Raw genomic sequence first — 18,641 nt, 5'->3', positions numbered from 1 at the left:
TTAGTATGTTAATGTGTGTAATAACAACATTGCCATTAAGCCATATTATATCACACTGTAAAAATATTTTTCAGCCAGTAGTTTATTTTGGCTTTACACAAATGTTTGCTCTTGCTCCAGCATCAAATCATTGGTTTTACATTTTTTAATCCAATGAGGGAACGTAAAAGTTCATATTTACTTGAAAAGCTTGTCTGGGGGATATTATCTTATAAAGTAAGGCTTATCTCTAAACTAGTGTTATCATGGTACCAAACTTTCAGTAGTATGAGCCGATACCAGTGAATGTTCATGGTTCTCAATACAAGTAGCGCCCAGAAATCATGTTTTCCTTTTTATTATTATTATTATCATATTATTGTTGTTATTATTAATATTATTTTTTATAACTCCATGTTTTAGAGTTTAATTTAATTAATCATCAAAATGGTGTCTAATCAATTCATTCTTTTAACAAGTGAAAATATAACTTTTCAACATGACATTGTATTTTTTTTCCAAACTTTTATTCAACAAGTCTTGTGATATATTGCTTAATTATTATTTTTATTATCACTACAGAGAATATTACATTTTACTTTACAATTTACTATACAGTTGTAATATATTTCTGTCACAATTTCTTAAATTTCAGGGCTCTACCTTATATTTTGAAATGTGATTTTTTTTATGCGTTTAAATACAATATTAATAAAGCTGAGCTGAAATTAAAGCGCAAATGCTGTGATTTTAATTATATAAATATATATTTTACATATGCTGCGTAGTTAACAATGGATAAGTGCTCTGCTCTGTCATCTGATACAACATGAATGATTCTCGATGAATGATTTCCCAACTTCTAGTGGATGAGCGGTCAGATTTATACTAAGTACGCACCTCTTCCGCACTACGATTGCTTTAGCGGTTTAATAAATAACACTAGAACATGTCATGATTTTAATTTTATTAATTGTCTATTTCAGTTTAAAAGAAGTAACAGAGCACGCATTCAAAATAAGCCTGTGAGCATTTTAAAGCTGCCGTATGTCAGTCAGATTGCACACTGGTACCGGATTGAGTTGGTGCTCAGTACTACTGGTACTGCAGAAACAATGGTATTGTTACCATTTTTATTTTAGTATCGACTTGGTACAGAAGTAGTGGTACTTTTAAAAACACTAATCTAATCATTGGCTTGTCACACAGTAAACGGTCCCATAGAGCACCTGAAAGGTAAAATATGTGAAATATGCAATGCACTGAACTCTTTTCCTCTCCAAAGCAAATAAGACGTGGTACGCAATCAAAAATTGTTTGGTGGAGAGGAAATTACTTTTTTGCCATTCCATATGTACTAGGGATGGGCACGAGCACTCGAGGACTCGGGTACTCGGACGGGGCAGCAATGATCGATCATGAAAACGATGATCGATAGTGATCACGCATTATGTGACTTTCTACTTAATTCGAAATACAACTAAACACAAACGTGTCAAAGAGGGAGATAATTTTTAATTTTGAGATTGATTACGGTGTGACTTTGAGGGGTACATTGATTATCAGAGACTTGTTATGGCAAACAAACTGATGCGACACTGCAACGCTATCGTTACAATAATCAAAACAAAGTAATGTAATTAACCATAATTTAAAAACTTGTCTCTGTAAAATGTTTGCTAAACACACTTTATTATCATTTAATTTAAGAACTTTGACTAATAATGAATAATATTTAATAAATGTGAATAATTGTCACTGACTAAACCTCCCTGCCCTGAGTGACGTAACACACACCTGCATCTCGATGAAATTAATTAAGATTTCCGCTCGAGTTTCCAAGTTAGATATCTGATATAAAGTGTGATTCCGTTGCACTTTCCTCAGGTGGAAATTCAGACTCTCCGAGTTGAATGGAACACTTCATGAATCACAGCAACAACAATGCAGTTGAGCATCGCAGCTTTCCTCACAAGAGCGAACATTTGGACACAGACAAACACACACTAACACACACACCAGGCGCGTGTAGCAGTGTTACAGCAGGCAAATGTTTCAAAAAAACTAGACAGAGTGCAGTTAAATGGAACATAGAGCATCTTCAAAACTGAACTTCAACTTAACATGCATATTAAAACGCAATGGTTATGGCATCTCCTGTTATTTGAAAATATACTGTTCAGACAGTCGCTAAAAAAACTGGTGTGCACTTACTAAGATTACTACGGTAACCTGAAGGAAGAACAGACAGACAAGCATTGTGCAAATTCTTTCAGAGTTGGGCAGCGAATCTTCACATAATGACAAAATAGGATACATTATATTTTGATTATGCAATCTTTTGTACATTTTGTATCATACTATTTTATAACAGTCTATAATAATAAATAGACAATACACTGGAACAACAAGACGAAATGCAACAGCCATAGACGTTTGTCAAATATGTTATTATATATATATATATATACAGGTATGAACATGTAATTGCACCTTGAGTACTCGAGTTATTAGTCTGACCAAAATTTCCATCCCTAATATGTACTTGGGTGAGCATAAATCACTGCACATATTCCTGTTTGAACTATTACAGTGAGCCTTGTGTTGACCCTCGTGGTTTTTTTCTCTCTCTGACCTTTTCTGACTTCTTAATAAGCAAGCTTCCTTTACTGGCTTTTTTCTTACTTTTGTTTTTAGCTTTATTTCCTTAAAAATGTAAAAATCATTTGCCAGTTTGACTGGAAATTGAAGACTTAACATTCAAAAACGAATATTCAATGTAGAAACTCACCAACCAATACAAGTAACAAAGCCACACTATTGCATCTCATTGCAGTGCAATAATGAAACAGAGATTTCTAACACTATCCTCTGGAGTACTCTGCTTTGCTGCACACAAACATATTGTTTTACCTGACTAGCAAGACTCCGATATAGTGCATGGAAGACAGTAACTTCATATATGAGAAAAGCAGCTGAAAAGGGAGCCAAAGATATAAGGTTTCATTTTAAATATAGTGCAAAAGCACCATAGATTAAAGGAATGGAAAAAAAATGAATATTAAAAAAGATTTCCTCCCAGCAAAGAGCCAAATCTAGGCAATAGCAATGCTTGAGGAAAATGAAAACAAAAGTAATCCCCATGAGGAACCAGCTTTGGCTGTTTAAAGTAATTGCCTTCCTTTGGAAACTAGCCTTAATATTTATGATTTCATATCAAGCTACATGGTAATGATCAACCTTGCACATATTCTATATTTCCGAGGGTGGCAAGAGGAGAGAGCGAAACAAGGCTCAGTGCTTCAATGTGAGGCAAGCACATTTGTGAAACAAAGAGGCTTTTTTAAGCTCCTTCAGTCAAAAACATTTCCATGCTGGAACAAGAAAGCAACTTTCTTAAGAGATAAGCTTCCTGCTGCACATAAATCTGGGATAGATTACTCTGTCTAGCCACATATTTCAAATGTGATTATGATATATGCATTCTCCATGTTAAGAGTAAACTTGACTTATTTGGTCTGGCACAATCGAATCACCATTTATTGGCATGCTGTGTGTAGCCACATACAACTACAATGGCAACAAGCAACTTATTCATGTTGGGTTGACAAAGTGCGCTTTGTGCAGGCTTAAAATCATATAACATATCTTAATTTGGTGGTTCTTGGCACACTTTGTGCTAAGACCATCTGCGATCTACTTTTAAATACTATAAAAACATACAAAAATACACTTATTAAAACACAACTAAATTCTTGCTAGTATAGTAATTTGCATCGAAAACAGAAAAGTTATATTGAAAAATAGATAAATATTTTGGATGCCTACTTATATCCATAATCACCTGCAGAACAGCTCCCTTTCCTCAAATAGTCAACACAATTCAACAAAACTGACTTTCATAAGCAGTAGATGTACATGAGACTAAACATGAAAATCTGTGAAAAGCTGATCCATTCTTTTTGGTCACGATAAGGACGGATTACAGTTTGTTTGTTACAGCTGTAAACAAATGCATGGTAAGGCCTTTTTTTGCTAGTTGTGTCATTCTCAACATATGGTGACAAACATGTTTCTTGATTTTTCAGTCATGACAATTATGTTTATACTCAAGAAAAAAAAATTATTATAACCTAACATTAAAAAAATATTTTTTTATAAAAAATCTGAATTTGCCAGGTGCCTGAAACATTTTCTGGTATACCATTTCTATGGTATTTATACATGTACAATTATATGATTATGTTAATTTATTAATTTCATTTCATTTTTATATACTTTTATAAAATAAATGTTATTTTATTAAACATTAGGGTTAAAAGTATTATTAACAAATAATTGTGTTAATATTATTTGACCCAGTTATATATGATTGGTCTTGTAATTACGAAGGAAGCTACTGACAATACATGGTCTAGCTAATGAGTCTGGTTTTTAAAAAGGCTTAAAGCAATGCAAACGATCAGTTGTCTTTTTTTTTTTTTTGGCCTGTCCCATAGAAAATGAGGCTGGAGAATTCAGATTACCTTCAGGAAGATACATATAGAGTCAAAAGTACATGAACCAAAGACCCAAGGGAAGTGAAAATTGTCTGAAATTAATATGTGTGGTACAAAAGAATCTACATCTCCATACCCACAGAGCATTATGAGAGGCACATGAGATAAATCTCTTTAGAACAAGTCACAGACTGAAAAAAGATGCTACTAGGTGTGAGACAATGCAAAAGAAACTCTAAAAATGTATGCAAAAATGAAAGTCAGTTTTAAATAACCCAAAGAGAGCAATATTTTATCAGTAGAATTTCAGTAGCTGGCTTCAGTTTGCATAGTGCAACCTGAGTTTTTCAGCTTAACAGACTGGCTGAAGCAGCTTCTGTATGAATCAATGAGCTGACCTTCTACAGAGACGACTCAGAATGAACTCAGCATGAACAACTGAGAATCTCTGCTGAATATTTTAGATCCTTGTGCCATTGTATTGAAGTTGGAATTGTCTTGCCACTGATTGTGATTACATTTCAGTAATTTGCCTGAGACCAAGAGCTGTCACTTTGGTCCAAACTCTAGCTTTTTTTAACACTCTTGAGAAACTGTCTGGGTAAATGTATAAAGTGCATCAACCTTGAGGGTTGTATAAGCAAAAAATCTGCCATAAATGAAGTCTGGAACCAAATGACTGGAAGCAATATGATTAGAACACCTTCCCTACACTAATATAAATTAGTTTGTCATTGCATCTCAACCTCAAGGTTGATGCACTTTATACATTTACCCAGACAGTTTCTCAAGAGTGTTAAAAAAAAGCAAATCATTTTGCTTTAATGAATATCCATCAGATTTGATAGTCTGCTCTCATAAGATAATTGTTATCATTATTATGATCTTTATTTCATATAAGGGTTTCCTGGGAAACAAACCTTTTCTGGACAGAGTGGACAAAGTGGCAGAGCCCTGCAGCTCATTGGTAACAATTTGTTCATAAAGAGGATGCAATCTTTGTCTGTAATCAAATGTAAGCCTTTTTAGAGCACAACTCATACTGTACGAGCTCCTCATGACATGTTACTTGTCAGTCCTTGATCATTAATGCATTATTCGTTTGGCTCTTCTAATTGTCTCGAACTGAAATAACTGAGATCCGAGAAGTGAGAGCTTAAAAAAATAAAATAAAATTCTTTGCTAAATTATTTATGCCAAGCTAGTTTCTCTTCCATATTAGCTCATTATCAGACACAGATAAAAACCAAAATACTCATAAATTATTTAAAAATAAATTATAACTTTAATGCTGACCTTGACTCCCAAAATAAGTAATGCAATAGAGACTTTGCTGAAATGAAAGATCTTTTTTTTTTCCCATTTCGACTGTAGCGACGATATAAAATGACAATGCTTAAAGTCCCAAGGTGATTAAAAACACACAAATGGCTTCAAAGGAGAATAACTGGTTTCTTAATGTGAGGTTAGAGTGCTTAAATAGTAGGGTAAAAATAACAATGAGTTGGGAGGAACCCGCAACAGAAAAGTCAATATTCTCATCCCATGAGCCTGATCTGATCCACATGCCCCCATATAGGACTTGTAAAGAGGTTCTCTTTAAGTGATAAAATCTCTTCTAATGGAAAGCACTCCTCCAGCCATGCATGGTATTACTTTCTGTAGGCTGACCTTGATAGTGTCCAGGGGTGCTTCTGTGCGTCGTTCCAGGTGACATGGCAACACTAATGCTGATGGAACAATTAATATGGCACCGCAATTAAAACCCGGGTAGGCAATAACGGCCCTCTGTGTCATAAGCGAGGGCTTCCTCCTTAGGGGACATGACTTGAATGAGTAAAGAGCAGAAGAGGGATTGCTATCAGAGCTCTTTCAAAGCAGAGTCATCTTACTATGTAGCAGATGTGGCCAACAATGCTAATCATGTAGCTCACGCTGAGGGTGAGCCAGTCTAAATCATTACTGTGTGGGAGCTTCAGAGATTCGTACTCTTCTAGAACCATACAAACACAGTTCAAGAGGTGGATTCTCGGCCGGATGCTACTCGTGGGATGCTTTCGACAACTTTAGAGGAGAAACAATATCCTCCCTTTGCATTTGTGTTAACTTAATCTACCCCAGCAAACTCGCATGTATGATTCATAAAAAGAGAAACACAACACTTGCCAAAAAAGAATAAATGATATCATCTGAAAGGAGGCTGTACATATTAATTTGTCATTTTATGTGGCATTCCACTGGTCATTTTCCAAGCAAAAGCAATTGAGAGTGCTGCAGCAAAGAGGCCTTGGCAGAGAGCAGCTCTTTAAAAATGCAAATTGGTAATTTAATCAGACATGGAAAGCAAAGATTTTGCTAATTCTCAAAAGAAAAGGTACAAATTACTCATTCACACTTTAATGACAGTCTTGGGTTCTTTGTTTCACACTGTATTGGAATTTCACACTGTATTTGGATTTTAATTAAAATATAGGGCAAACATACTAGGGAATACTTGGTCGTTCACTGAACTATGTTACATTGTAATCTTCTATTTTGTGACTGACAGCCCAGACAGTGAATGTACTGTACTTGGTGAGACAGTCTTTTTTACCAACTACGTGGTGTATTATTACTCTGATAAAAATGTATAGCAAATTTAGAGTAAAATATGCTAAATAAAAATTCACAAGCAATATATTAGCCACTGAGTGAATACCGTTATCATACTTTCCAGTTTAAGCACACTATATTAAGCCAATGAGGATATTACGCTAGTTTCTCATATGACATCAATTAGTCAAAGAAAGTCCTATTCTGCAAATTGTTCATATCCATCTTATCAATTAACAACTTACCTTAAACAAAACAGAGAAAATTAACTTAAAAACCTTGAGCCAAAAACAATTTTCATTGCTTATTGTGCTATTTTTTATTCTAAACATTAAGGGCCCATTAAATTACAATGTCACATCATAAATCAAAAGCTGAGTGCTGAACTCACCTTGACAAGCTCATAGTGCTGAATCCCATTGATTCCTATGTCAGGGTCAAATGCAGAGGGAACAGGGTAGCGGCTGTTGATGGCTGTGTTTTCAGGAATAGAGATGTTGATGACCGTAGATTGGTACAGCGGGGCATTGTCATTGATGTCTTCGATAAGGAAACGGATCTTGACCAGTCGGAAAATCTCATCAGGTAGCACGGCAACCTCGATTTCATAATAACACCGCTTCTCATTGAAGACTCCAGAACAGAGCTTCTCACGGTCAATACGATTGGATGTGGTGAAAATCTCTCCCGTGCTTGCTTCTACCTTCACCAAAGGCACATCGCCTGTCTTGTAGACAGGTTTAAACTGCAGCGCAGAAGACAGTTTAATGTCTGGATCAAGGTTCAAGTTGAGGTCTTTGCGCAGGTTTCCGATGCGCACATTCTCTGGTTGCTCTTCTTTTACAGTATAGTCCTTCTCTTGAGCCCGGCACATCAAGAACAGGTAGGTGAGTAAAACCACCAGCACATGGGTCTCACTTGCCAAGTCCATACTCAGAGTAGGTGGCGCAATGTCTTCAAATTTCTGCAAGGTCTGGAACAAGAAGATAGGAGGGAAAATGAGAAAGAGGATTATATTCACCATAATTTAGCTACAAATAGGTTTTAACCTCATCTTTTGTTGGTTCTTTAAACCTTTAGCAACTTAAAGGAATAGTTCACTCAAAAATTAAATTTACTCAACCTCATATTAACTCTTATATTCAACTGTTAGTCTCAGTCACCATTCACTTCCATCTATTTTCCATACAATAAAAGTGAATGGTGATTGAGACCAGACATTTTACCTAACATCTCCTTTTGTGTTTCTTGGAGAAGAAAAAAGACCATGTGGCTTTGGAACAACACAAGGGTGAGTAAATTATTTGTAACTATCCTTTTAACAAGCAAGTAAAAATTATTTTTAAATACATTAACCTTCTGATTTCTTCATAACTTGATTACTCACTGGGAAAAGGAAGGGTACAAGTTCAGTTCGCTTTATTAATCCACAGAATTTATACAGTATATATTAAAAATTCAACTAAATACAGAAAATCTTTCTATTAGAGAGACCCTTCAGATTATTTAAACCCTTATTGTCCTCTGTGATGAATTTTTGATGTTTGAATCTCCAAGCTACATGATCATGTATCACTGCAATGTTCTTCTTTGTTTTTTTTTTTTTTTTACATCCTCATGGCATGTACAAATGACACATTAATGGGTTGACAAATGGTGATTTATTGTTAAGAATATCTCCAGGATATCCTATTTCAAAAACATTTCGCAATGAGCAGTAATTTTTCTCTGTCACTATAGTAACAATCTATATCTGAATAATTAATTTGCAGTAGAGCTGTATATTTCATATCTCTGCTTTGAAAAGAAAAAACAAATCAATCAAACATGGGCAGTAGTTTAAAACTAAGTTAAGATCAATTTAATTACCATTGCTATGATTTAAATCATAAAACTGCTACTTATACTAAAATTAGATATTGGCTTGTCAAAATATCTACTTGCTATATAATAAGTCCATATATATATTTAAAAAGCTACTAAATAAAGCAAATATTTGTATTTGAGAGACAATTCAGATGATATGAACCCTTATCGTTCCATAGGTAAAACACAATACAGCACATGCTGTCAGACTTATCATACAAGTAGATAAATACTTGTAAATACATGTATCTAGATACAAGATATGACTGTTTGGATGCATAATCTTTGTTGACAGACATAAATCGACTCCATCGCATTCACTACATCTGTTTATCCATTTAGTTTGGCAACCTTTTTGGAATGTTAATACCCGTATATTGATCATTCAATTGATCAATGGTCCTTAGGATCAGTGTAGTCACCCTTAAAGGTACTCAAATATGCAAGTATTTGAGTACCTTTAAGGGTGACTACACTGACTACAGTGACAAACTGACAAAATTAACATATCATTTTAGTATAAGTCGGAGTTTTATGATTTCAAGTTCAGATTGTCAGTATCCTTCAGAAGAATCGAACAAAGTCATAATTCAAAAGCACCAAGACATGATTTATGAATCAGCATTTCAGCGTTTGTTGCCAACTTGCTCGATGGCCACACAAATCCTGTCAGGGCATTATATAAATAAAAGTAGCCCGAGGGCAGAGGCTTTCACGATGTGCCAACTACTCAACTAGGTCACAGAAAACTTGTGGGGGAAATGCCTAACACTTCCAGACTTTGGGTATTGTTAGTTTACAGAATTCTCCATGCAGTGTTATATCTATTTGAATATGCTATGAGCTCTGTAGTGTCCTTATCCACATCTAAAAACCTAAACTGATTTCACCTTTCATTTAAATCAAAGTAATGGTTATTAAATGGATCTTAACTTGCCCAAAAGCAGAACGTAGCAGTTATACATGATCCTGTAGCTTGGAGATTCACACATCAAAAATTAATCACAGAGGGCGACTTAAACACACATACAGAGCTGAAGGCCTCAATTTCTTAGCCTTTGACAAATGCATACAATGCTTGCTGGAGTCTCTGCTGTCAGAGAATGTTCTGTTTTTCTCAGTGAATCTTAGGCTGGACTGCAGGGACTTATTAAAGGTTTGTTGGGTGGAGGAGCACCACTCACAATATTTACATGACAGTGATCAATGGCCAGCTTACTATCTGCACACGTTCACAGACTGTTATGTTGTTCTTTGAGAGAAAAAATAGTGAAAAAAAATTACTTGTTTTGCTTAGCTTTTGAAGATTGCACAAGTTTTAGTTGGCGAGAGCGAACCAATTACTATTCACCTACTGTACGCTGATAAGCTTGAAAGAGTCCAAGGCTGTATCCAACAATTCATAATGAAGAGGACTGACTGGCTGGCTAAGGAGTGCATTGCAGAGCTCTGAATAAAAGATGAAAAGATGATCTACATCTAAATAACTGCAAGTTCCATTAAGTGTGACTCGAATAGGCCTTTAAACAAGTAATAAGTGTGACTTCCATTCTCTATATTATGTTGCATCTCCATTGTCAATAGCAGTTTAGATAACGTGTTCAATGTCAACAACTGAACTGCATCTTCCCAGTGAGAATGAACCCTGATGAACCTGTATAACCTAAAATAGAAGCAAATAGTGTACACTGTATAAGCTCCAGCTCACAGTAAGTGATGTCTGGCATTTTGTATGGAGCTTGGCTACCCAGGGACATGGTGCTGGGATTAGACAATTCCACACGGGGGCCTGCATGTCACTCCTCCCCATATTTAGGACAGTTTATGTTGTTGCACAAACTTGCGGAGCCATTTTCAGATGTACTCCAGGGAATGATTCTTTCAAACTATACTCTAGATAGATTTGCAAAGCTTTGAGTTTGAACTTTCGCAATCTTCGAAAACTTCTAGTTTTATTTTTAGTGAATAGAGAGAATTAGCCAGGAAAATTGTGCTCGCGGGTATAACTGAGACTTCCTCTCTGCTTGCACTGGGTTTGACTGATCTATTCTGAGCAGCGGACCATGGTTTCCACAAAGCATGCAAAAGCCATCCTTCCCTCTGGAGCCAGGAGTGAGAAGCACACTTGCTTTGGAACGTTTTACATGACAATGTGATAGACAGGCCTGTTTTTGATTTCGAGCTGTCAAGGAGGAAAATTATTTTACATGTCAACTACAAGATTGCACTGTCTGCCTGTATGAATGAACAGGGACATGCAGCCGAGATGTTAAATCCATACAGTTTGCATTAGATTAAAATTATCAAATTTAATAAGAACGGTAATTAAAGCAAAATGACATTTCAAATAACGATTAAAGTAGCTTATGAAGTTAAACTGGGACAACTGCCTTAAGCATGTCACTTAACTCATTCTTATCAGAAGTCTAGCATCTTTGTCTTTATCGGTTTAAAGGAACCCTACATGTGTGTGATTCTTTGACATTTCGATGTCTTGTTTGAATGTGCCCTTCACCTACTGTCATCAGCAGCTTGAGACCAATCGCCCCCCTGCCAGCTGTTCACCAGCCTACCTGCTGTCCTTCCTGTGTAGTCAGGATGTCACCCTTCTCATCTACAGAGTACATGCCTTTAATATTTAATTTGCCTTTTATGTATCATGAAAAAATCTCTTGCAAACATCAAATAAGCAGTAATGAATGAGTTGTAATGAAACACATATGGGATTATTATTAAATATATTGTTATTTCTATCAATATTGTTGTTGATCTTATACTGCATTATCATAATGTTATGTTAATTTTTCACTTGAACATACCTGACTGAACAGGCCAGACTGCAGTGTTCCTCTACTCTACAGATGCCTTGCATAAAGTTAGGATCATATTGATTTTTAAGAGCTTTGCAAATACGCAAGTATTTGAGTACCTTTAAGGGTGACTACACTGATCCTAAGGACCAATGATCAATTGAATGATCAATAGAGGGGTATTAACATTCCAAAAAGGTTGCCAAACTAAATGGATAAACGGATGTAGTGAATGCGATGGAGTCAATTTACGTCTGTCAGCAAAGATTATGCATCCAAACAGTCATGTCTGCCATTTATCAATAAGTTTTCATTCAGCCCGATGACAAAATAACTTACGGCTAACTTTACCCTGGGGGGAAAGAGACTGCCTTTGTTTACACAAAATGGTGTGCCATTAATCATGGTCAAGATATTCTGTTCTGCTAATTTGAACCATAAATAATCATAGTAAAAGTTTGATTTAATTCCTTAAACCAACATCAGGCAATTTATAGTGGGCACTTTCAGTGGAACAACATGTTAGTTGTTGATATATCATTCTCCCAAATTGATTTTATATGGACAAACTTTGCAAAATGCATAACATGCCAATGAGAACCTAAATCTAAAGTCTAAGGGACAGAAAATCATAAAAACTGATACTTGGTCTATGATGCACACTTCATCTTCACTCTTACCCCTTCAAATAAATAAATGTATTATTTCCATAATTTATAAATAAAAAAAGACATACAAGCGCAAAGGGATTTTACACATGTAAAGGATATAATATATCACAGGTCTGAATCTCTATTTTGTCCTATTTCCACTTTGACTTTATGTTGTCATGTTATAATAGTGAAGTTTTCACATACATATATATTTAAGAGCATGATTCAAAACACATTTTTTCCATAACAGTTTCAAAAATAATGTTTCCATAACTATCAAATATGCATTTTCATTTAAACAATCTTGAGATTTGCTCTAAAACACAATGGCAAAGCCTGTATACAGTTAAAATATTAAAATCAATGTTAATTACTTTATTATCTGTATATTTAAAGTAGGTGGTCAAGCAAATTTTTTATTTCAATACAAGATAAATAAATAAAACTGCCAATAGAGGGCACTGGAGTGGTAATATTGTAGTCAAAATAAAAGAAATATACTGTAGTTAAGTCATCAAATATTCAAAATGTCAAGTAGAATAATTGCACAGTCAGAAGACAAACTCTTACTCAAAATATTATACAAACCAGCACCACATCTAAATGTGTCATCGTGTTAAACAACGTGACCAGTACTGCAGTGCAGTTTTAGTATTTGGCATTACAGTATTTTAGTATTTCAATATTTATCATCGTTGGTTTTTTTTTAAGTTTAATGAATATTTACTTTTTTATCTTGATGAGGATAATTGTAAAATTGCAATCATTTACGGAGACTTTGGTTTGTATAGTAAGTTCTTCACTCAAAGCAATTGTTTTTCCTCTCAATGACGATATCGGTGGCTTATAAAATAATATAGAAATGTTCAACAAAACCTTAAAAGACTTTCCCCAGGTGGTTATAATCAGTTGGCAAAGCTTTTGCTATTTATGGTGCATTATTGTTTCTCAGACAAAAGTATTACAAGTGTTTTGTGACATTCTAAGTTTATGAATGCATCTTACACTTTCATGCTGGATGACATCCCTTAAAGTATTTCATAGGCAGAGCATGATGTAATTTAGGCAATTTTATTCACTTCACTGTAAACGATCAGGCTTATTGTTTGTTATTGCAATAATATATTTGGAAATGCATAGAACAAATAAGTGAATACAGAATATAGGCTGACGGAAGTGATACATGTGGAAGAAAATTAAAGTGGTACTATTACGTTTTTAAGAGAAAAGCAGGCCATTTTTCCCTTATGTTCTGATAAATATTTTCACATTATTTCAGTATCAACTCTTGAGGCTCAGTACTTTCCACACTTCATGAAGAGCTGTGATGACTGGTAAAAATAGTACAATGAGTTAAGTGAAAGGCCTGTTGAATTGCTCCTCATCTAAGTGTTACTCAACCAACAGAGACTAACGTGAAAATGAAAAATAGTAACATAATTTTGCCTGAAAGCTATGAATCAATTGTTTAACCCTTTCCCCGTAACAATCTAGATTGGAAGTTAGTCAGATTTGACACGTATACCTGTCTTCAAATGTCTTCCGTTGATTAAATTAGTGACAGAATGTGAACAAAGTGAGCAGAATAGACTAAGTCTACACAGCGCTCACCATTGTACAAGAATGACTGAATTGGGGCAGATACACAAATAAAAACACAAACAGTTTCTCCCAAAATACCATAATTACTGCAGTAATACTAGGCCTACTGTAAAAATAAATAAATAATAATAATAATATATGGGCTCACAGAACAGTGCAAGAAGCTTTCAATATATTTCTGAAATTCTTTATTCTTTTTTGTTTGAGTGGTGACTAATATCAAGTTACCACTGTTTTATTGTAGTAACAATAACTGTAGAAGCTATGGTATTCTGGTGTTACCATGGTATTTTGTGTAAATCAAAGGATCAGTAAGTATTGTTTAAAACAAAGTGTATATGTTATCGACATTGACGCATCCTGGATAAGCCTCGCGCATCCACCGACGTCATCTTCTGAGGTGCTTCTCTCTCTAGAGCTTTTTAAAGTCACAGCATTTTAAAGTAGCATCTGCTCATTGCCTCAGCGAATACTATAGAATATTTTCTCTCTCTCTCTCTTTCTTTTTTTCCAATTTCTAGTTCATTACAAAACACAAATCCTATGGCACGGTGTTTTTAGGAGAACGCTTCAGAAGTTGTTAGATCGCATGAACAGGTTTCGAACAGTTGCTATGCAGTTTATCATTCAGTGAATTGTTGGCAGTACACGTTCTCGCAGTACTATACATTTGATTAAAATCAGACTAATGTTGTTTGTGTATTCAGACTTTGTGTATTAAAGCCGAGACTTGATCGAAACTGACAAACTATACTGCGCATCTTCAAATGGAAAGACCTCGAGGAAGCCGGGCTGTACATATTATGAATTATGTAAATTACAATTTATTTAATTATCATTGTATTGTATGTATTTCCCACAGTTGCGAAACCCGTTACATTCAAGGGTGATAATAACATGGACTTTAGCAAGCAAATGCCCTTCGAATTTAGCGTATTTCTCCTCAAACAGTTCACGCGGGAATGTAAGTCTTTATTTAACGTAATTCCTGTTGTTATTGAAGACATTAAAGTAAGCAGGCACTGACCGGCTCGGTTTAATGAAGTTACGGAGTGCACGCTTTCTACAGTTTTTTTCTTTGCAGATAAAACTAATAAAAAAAAGAATCATTAAATGAGCATAAAAGAAGATGAGCCTTACCCCGGGTTTCTCTGTGAATATTGAAAGAACTCTCAATTCCCGTCACGTAGCGGCATCACTGCTGGAGGAGATGAAGTGCCATGAAGCAGACAAAATCCGAGAATCAAACAGCTTAACGCAGTACTGACCAGTCGGTATCCAGCTAAAGAAAATGCTCCATGTCCGAGCAAAAGTCCGAGCGCGCGAACAGCGAAAAGCATTTGTGAATGACTTTTCGAAGAGACGATGTAATTCCTCCTCAGATGTCTTGCGCTTAGCACTTCTTGAATCCCACACGCGGAGATCGAGACAGTGGCTCTCCCAAAAAATGGGTCTGTCAACGTGCAGTACTTCTTATTTCAATTCACTAATACAGTAATCATTTGAAACCCTAGGGACTCTCCTTGTATGCACATAAACTGTTTTAGTGAAGCGCGCGCGCTCTCTCTCTCTCTCTCTTTCTCTCTTTCTCTCTCTCTCTCCCTCTCTCTCTCTCTGTGCGTCAAGTGCATTTAATTAACACAGCGGAAGAACTTGTGAATAATCGAAAACATCCTCAAACACGTTCTTTAATGTCATCCCCTGGTTTAGCAGAGTGATAGAGAGCAAAATATTTGTTTTGGACTGTCAGTGTTGTGTTCCCCAACGGAGCAAGTGGAAATTGTGCCTATCGTTATAGCATCACTTACATAGACAGAGATAGGCGTTTTGCTATAGTTGTACGCAGAGCTCTGGCAATCTCTGTTGTATGTATGAACTCAGTTCCTTAGTACTGCCCACCTCTCCACCTCCGATTGACATCATCGCGGGAGGAGGAGCCTCCAATAAATTTCACAGACTCCATCATCTTAAAGCTGCACTGCTGTTGGAGTCCAAGCCCAGCGCCCACGGTCTAATACCTCACCATTGCTACTCGCCTGTAAGGAAAAGGGGGCACTGTTCACTTCGGTTATAGACTTTAGTTTCTGTCTAAGCTATAACGTGAAACTCTCTCATTACTTTACTAGTGTGTGTGTGTGTGTGTGTGTGTGTGTGTGTGTGTGTGTGTGTGTGTGTGCACGTGCGTGCTGGTGCTAAATGTCCTAAATATCTTCATACAGAAAAATACAAAGCCTACTGTATACGCCCAACAATGTCTATATTCTCCCCAGGGCCGCTGCTCCCTAGACGCAGATTATGCAGTCTGCGTAGGGCACCAACCCCTTGAGGGGCACCATATTCCTAGGGGGGTTCCAAAAAGTCCATTGGCTGTCCTTCCTCGCACCCTAGATGCAGATTATGCAGTCGGCGTAGGGCACCAACCCCTTGAGGGACACCATCTTACCCTGGGGGGGGTTCCAAAAAGTCCATCGGCTGTCCTTCCTCGCACATTTTACGTTATTGAAGGACACGACTGCAGTTGCGCTGTTGCGGAACACTCTCCACATCTGACAAATCATAATATCCACTACAGTGGACATGTGTAACTCTCTCAAACACATCATTTAAAAAGATTTAAAGCTGAAGTACACTCACCGACCACTTTATTAGGTACACATCCTACTCCTACTTATTCATGTAATTATCGAATCGGCTAACTGTGTGGCAGTAATGCAATACATAGAATCATTCAGATACTGGTCAGGAGCTTCACATCAGCCATCAGAATGGGAGGGGGGGGGAATCTGATCTCGGTTACTTCGAATGTGGCATAATTTTTGGTGCCAGACAGGCTGGTTTGAGTATTTCTGTAACTGCTGATCTCTTAGAATTTTCACACACAACTATTCTGACTACATAAAAGGTTATTTAACGCATGCTTCCTTTTGATTGGTTGAACTGTGTCATGTGACTGATGTTAGAAGTCATGGCAGCCATTTTAGATTTAGTTCAGAGGAGCAGTAGTGCAATAGCAGATGCCTTCTGGCTCTTCTGATCAAAATCCATCTGTTCATCTTATCATCTGTTGTTTTATGCCAAGGAGGCCATCATCTGCACGTGTACATGTTTATTATGACATAATGTACAATGTGAGAGTATTATTTCAAATGATTTAAAACATTGTTAAATAGTGTTTTTTACATTGTAGCATTTGTGTTGCTAATGGCTATTTGTGCATGGCAATGTATTTGTTATACTTCAGACAGTTTGTTTTATATTTGTTGAAAAAGTTATAGTTATCATCCTCTCACTATTGTGTATATTTATGCTCGAGCGTTGTTTTCTTTCATAAAAGGTACTTCTTTCTCATATTTCTTTACCGTATGTATGCTTTTGTGTTTTTATTGTAGTTTCACAAATTGACGTTGCATGATTGAAGTTTGAAAGTAATATTCCAAAAGAGAGTCATTGGCTCTGACTTTCCTTCAGGCCTCAACATGTTTAACTATCTGTCGAGGTGCAACTTGCAGCAGGGGCAGAATACACAACAGTCTCTAGAGTTTACTTAGTATAAAAACAAAAAACATCCAGTGAGCGGCAGTTCTGCGGACGGAAATGCCTTGTTGATGAGAGAGGTCAGTGGAGAATGGCCAGACTGTTTTGAGTTGACAAAAAGGCTACAGTAACTCAAATAACCACTCTTTACAATTGTAGTGAGCAGAATAGCATCTCAGAATGCACAACATGTCGAACCATGAGGTGGATTGTCTACAACAACAGAAGACCACGCTGGGTTCCACTTCTGGCTATTCTGCTCACTGTTAGTGGTTAACTGAGTTACTGTAGCCTTTCTGTCAGCTCAAACCAATCTGACCATTCTCCATTGAACTCTCTCATCAACAAGATGTTTCTGTCCAAAGAAATGCCACTCACTGGTGTTTTTTTGTTTTGTTTTTGGTACTGTTCTGAGTAAACTCTAAAAACTGTTGTGCATGAAAATACCAGGAGATCAGCAGTTACAGAAATACTCAAACCAGCCCATCTGGCACCAAAAATTGCACCACGGTTGAAATAGCGGAAACATTTTTCCCCATTCTGATGGTTGATGTGAACATTAATTGAAGCTTCTGACCCATATCTACATGATTTTATGCATTGCACTGCTGTCACACAATTGGCTGATTAGATGATTGCATGAATAAGTAGGTGTACAGGTGTACCTAATAAAGTGGTCGGTGAGTGTATGTAACTTTTTCAGTGTTAAAATACTTATCCCAGCTTAAAGGGTTAGTTCATCTGAAAATTAAAATTATCCCATAATTTACTCACCCTCAAGCCATCCTAGGTGTATATGACTTAATTCTTTCAGCCAAACACAATCAGAGTTATATAAAAAAATATCCTGGCTCTTCCCAGCTCTATAATCGCTTTATAAACAGCTGTCCATGCATTCACGAGAGTCTCGAGTTTGGGCGTATGAAGTATGCATAGCATAAGCTTCGGTGAGAAGTGACGAACGCGGAAGCACAGAGGATAGAGGAAACCAGTGAATGTGTGGACAACAGTTACTAGAAGCCAGTGATTATAGTTTATATTGTTAGAAATATGGATATTTTTGATACAAAAACGCATCGCTTCGCTTCAGAAGGCCTTTATAAACC

The 18,641-nt window shown here is 36.3% G+C and overlaps 1 protein-coding gene across 2 annotated transcripts in view; it reads right to left on the bottom strand.

Moving 5' to 3' along the window:
• LOC127659674 (protocadherin-11 X-linked-like) overlaps positions 1-15,823 on the bottom strand; it is a 233,583-nt gene extending 217,760 nt beyond the window's left edge. For both annotated transcript variants that reach the window (XM_052149596.1, XM_052149597.1), the window contains exons 1-2: positions 15,142-15,823; positions 7,462-8,043 (exon numbers count right to left, since the gene is read on the bottom strand). In XM_052149596.1, the coding sequence (XP_052005556.1) occupies positions 7,462-8,001 (540 nt within the window). In that variant the 5' untranslated portion in view covers positions 8,002-8,043; positions 15,142-15,823. The remainder of the gene's footprint in view (positions 1-7,461; positions 8,044-15,141) is intronic.
• Positions 15,824-18,641: the final 2,818 nt, after the last annotated feature.

Source organism: Xyrauchen texanus, chromosome 19, assembly GCF_025860055.1.
Source record: "Xyrauchen texanus isolate HMW12.3.18 chromosome 19, RBS_HiC_50CHRs, whole genome shotgun sequence".
Lineage (NCBI taxonomy): Eukaryota > Metazoa > Chordata > Actinopteri > Cypriniformes > Catostomidae > Xyrauchen > Xyrauchen texanus.
This window is presented reverse-complemented; position numbering and strand designations above follow the sequence as displayed.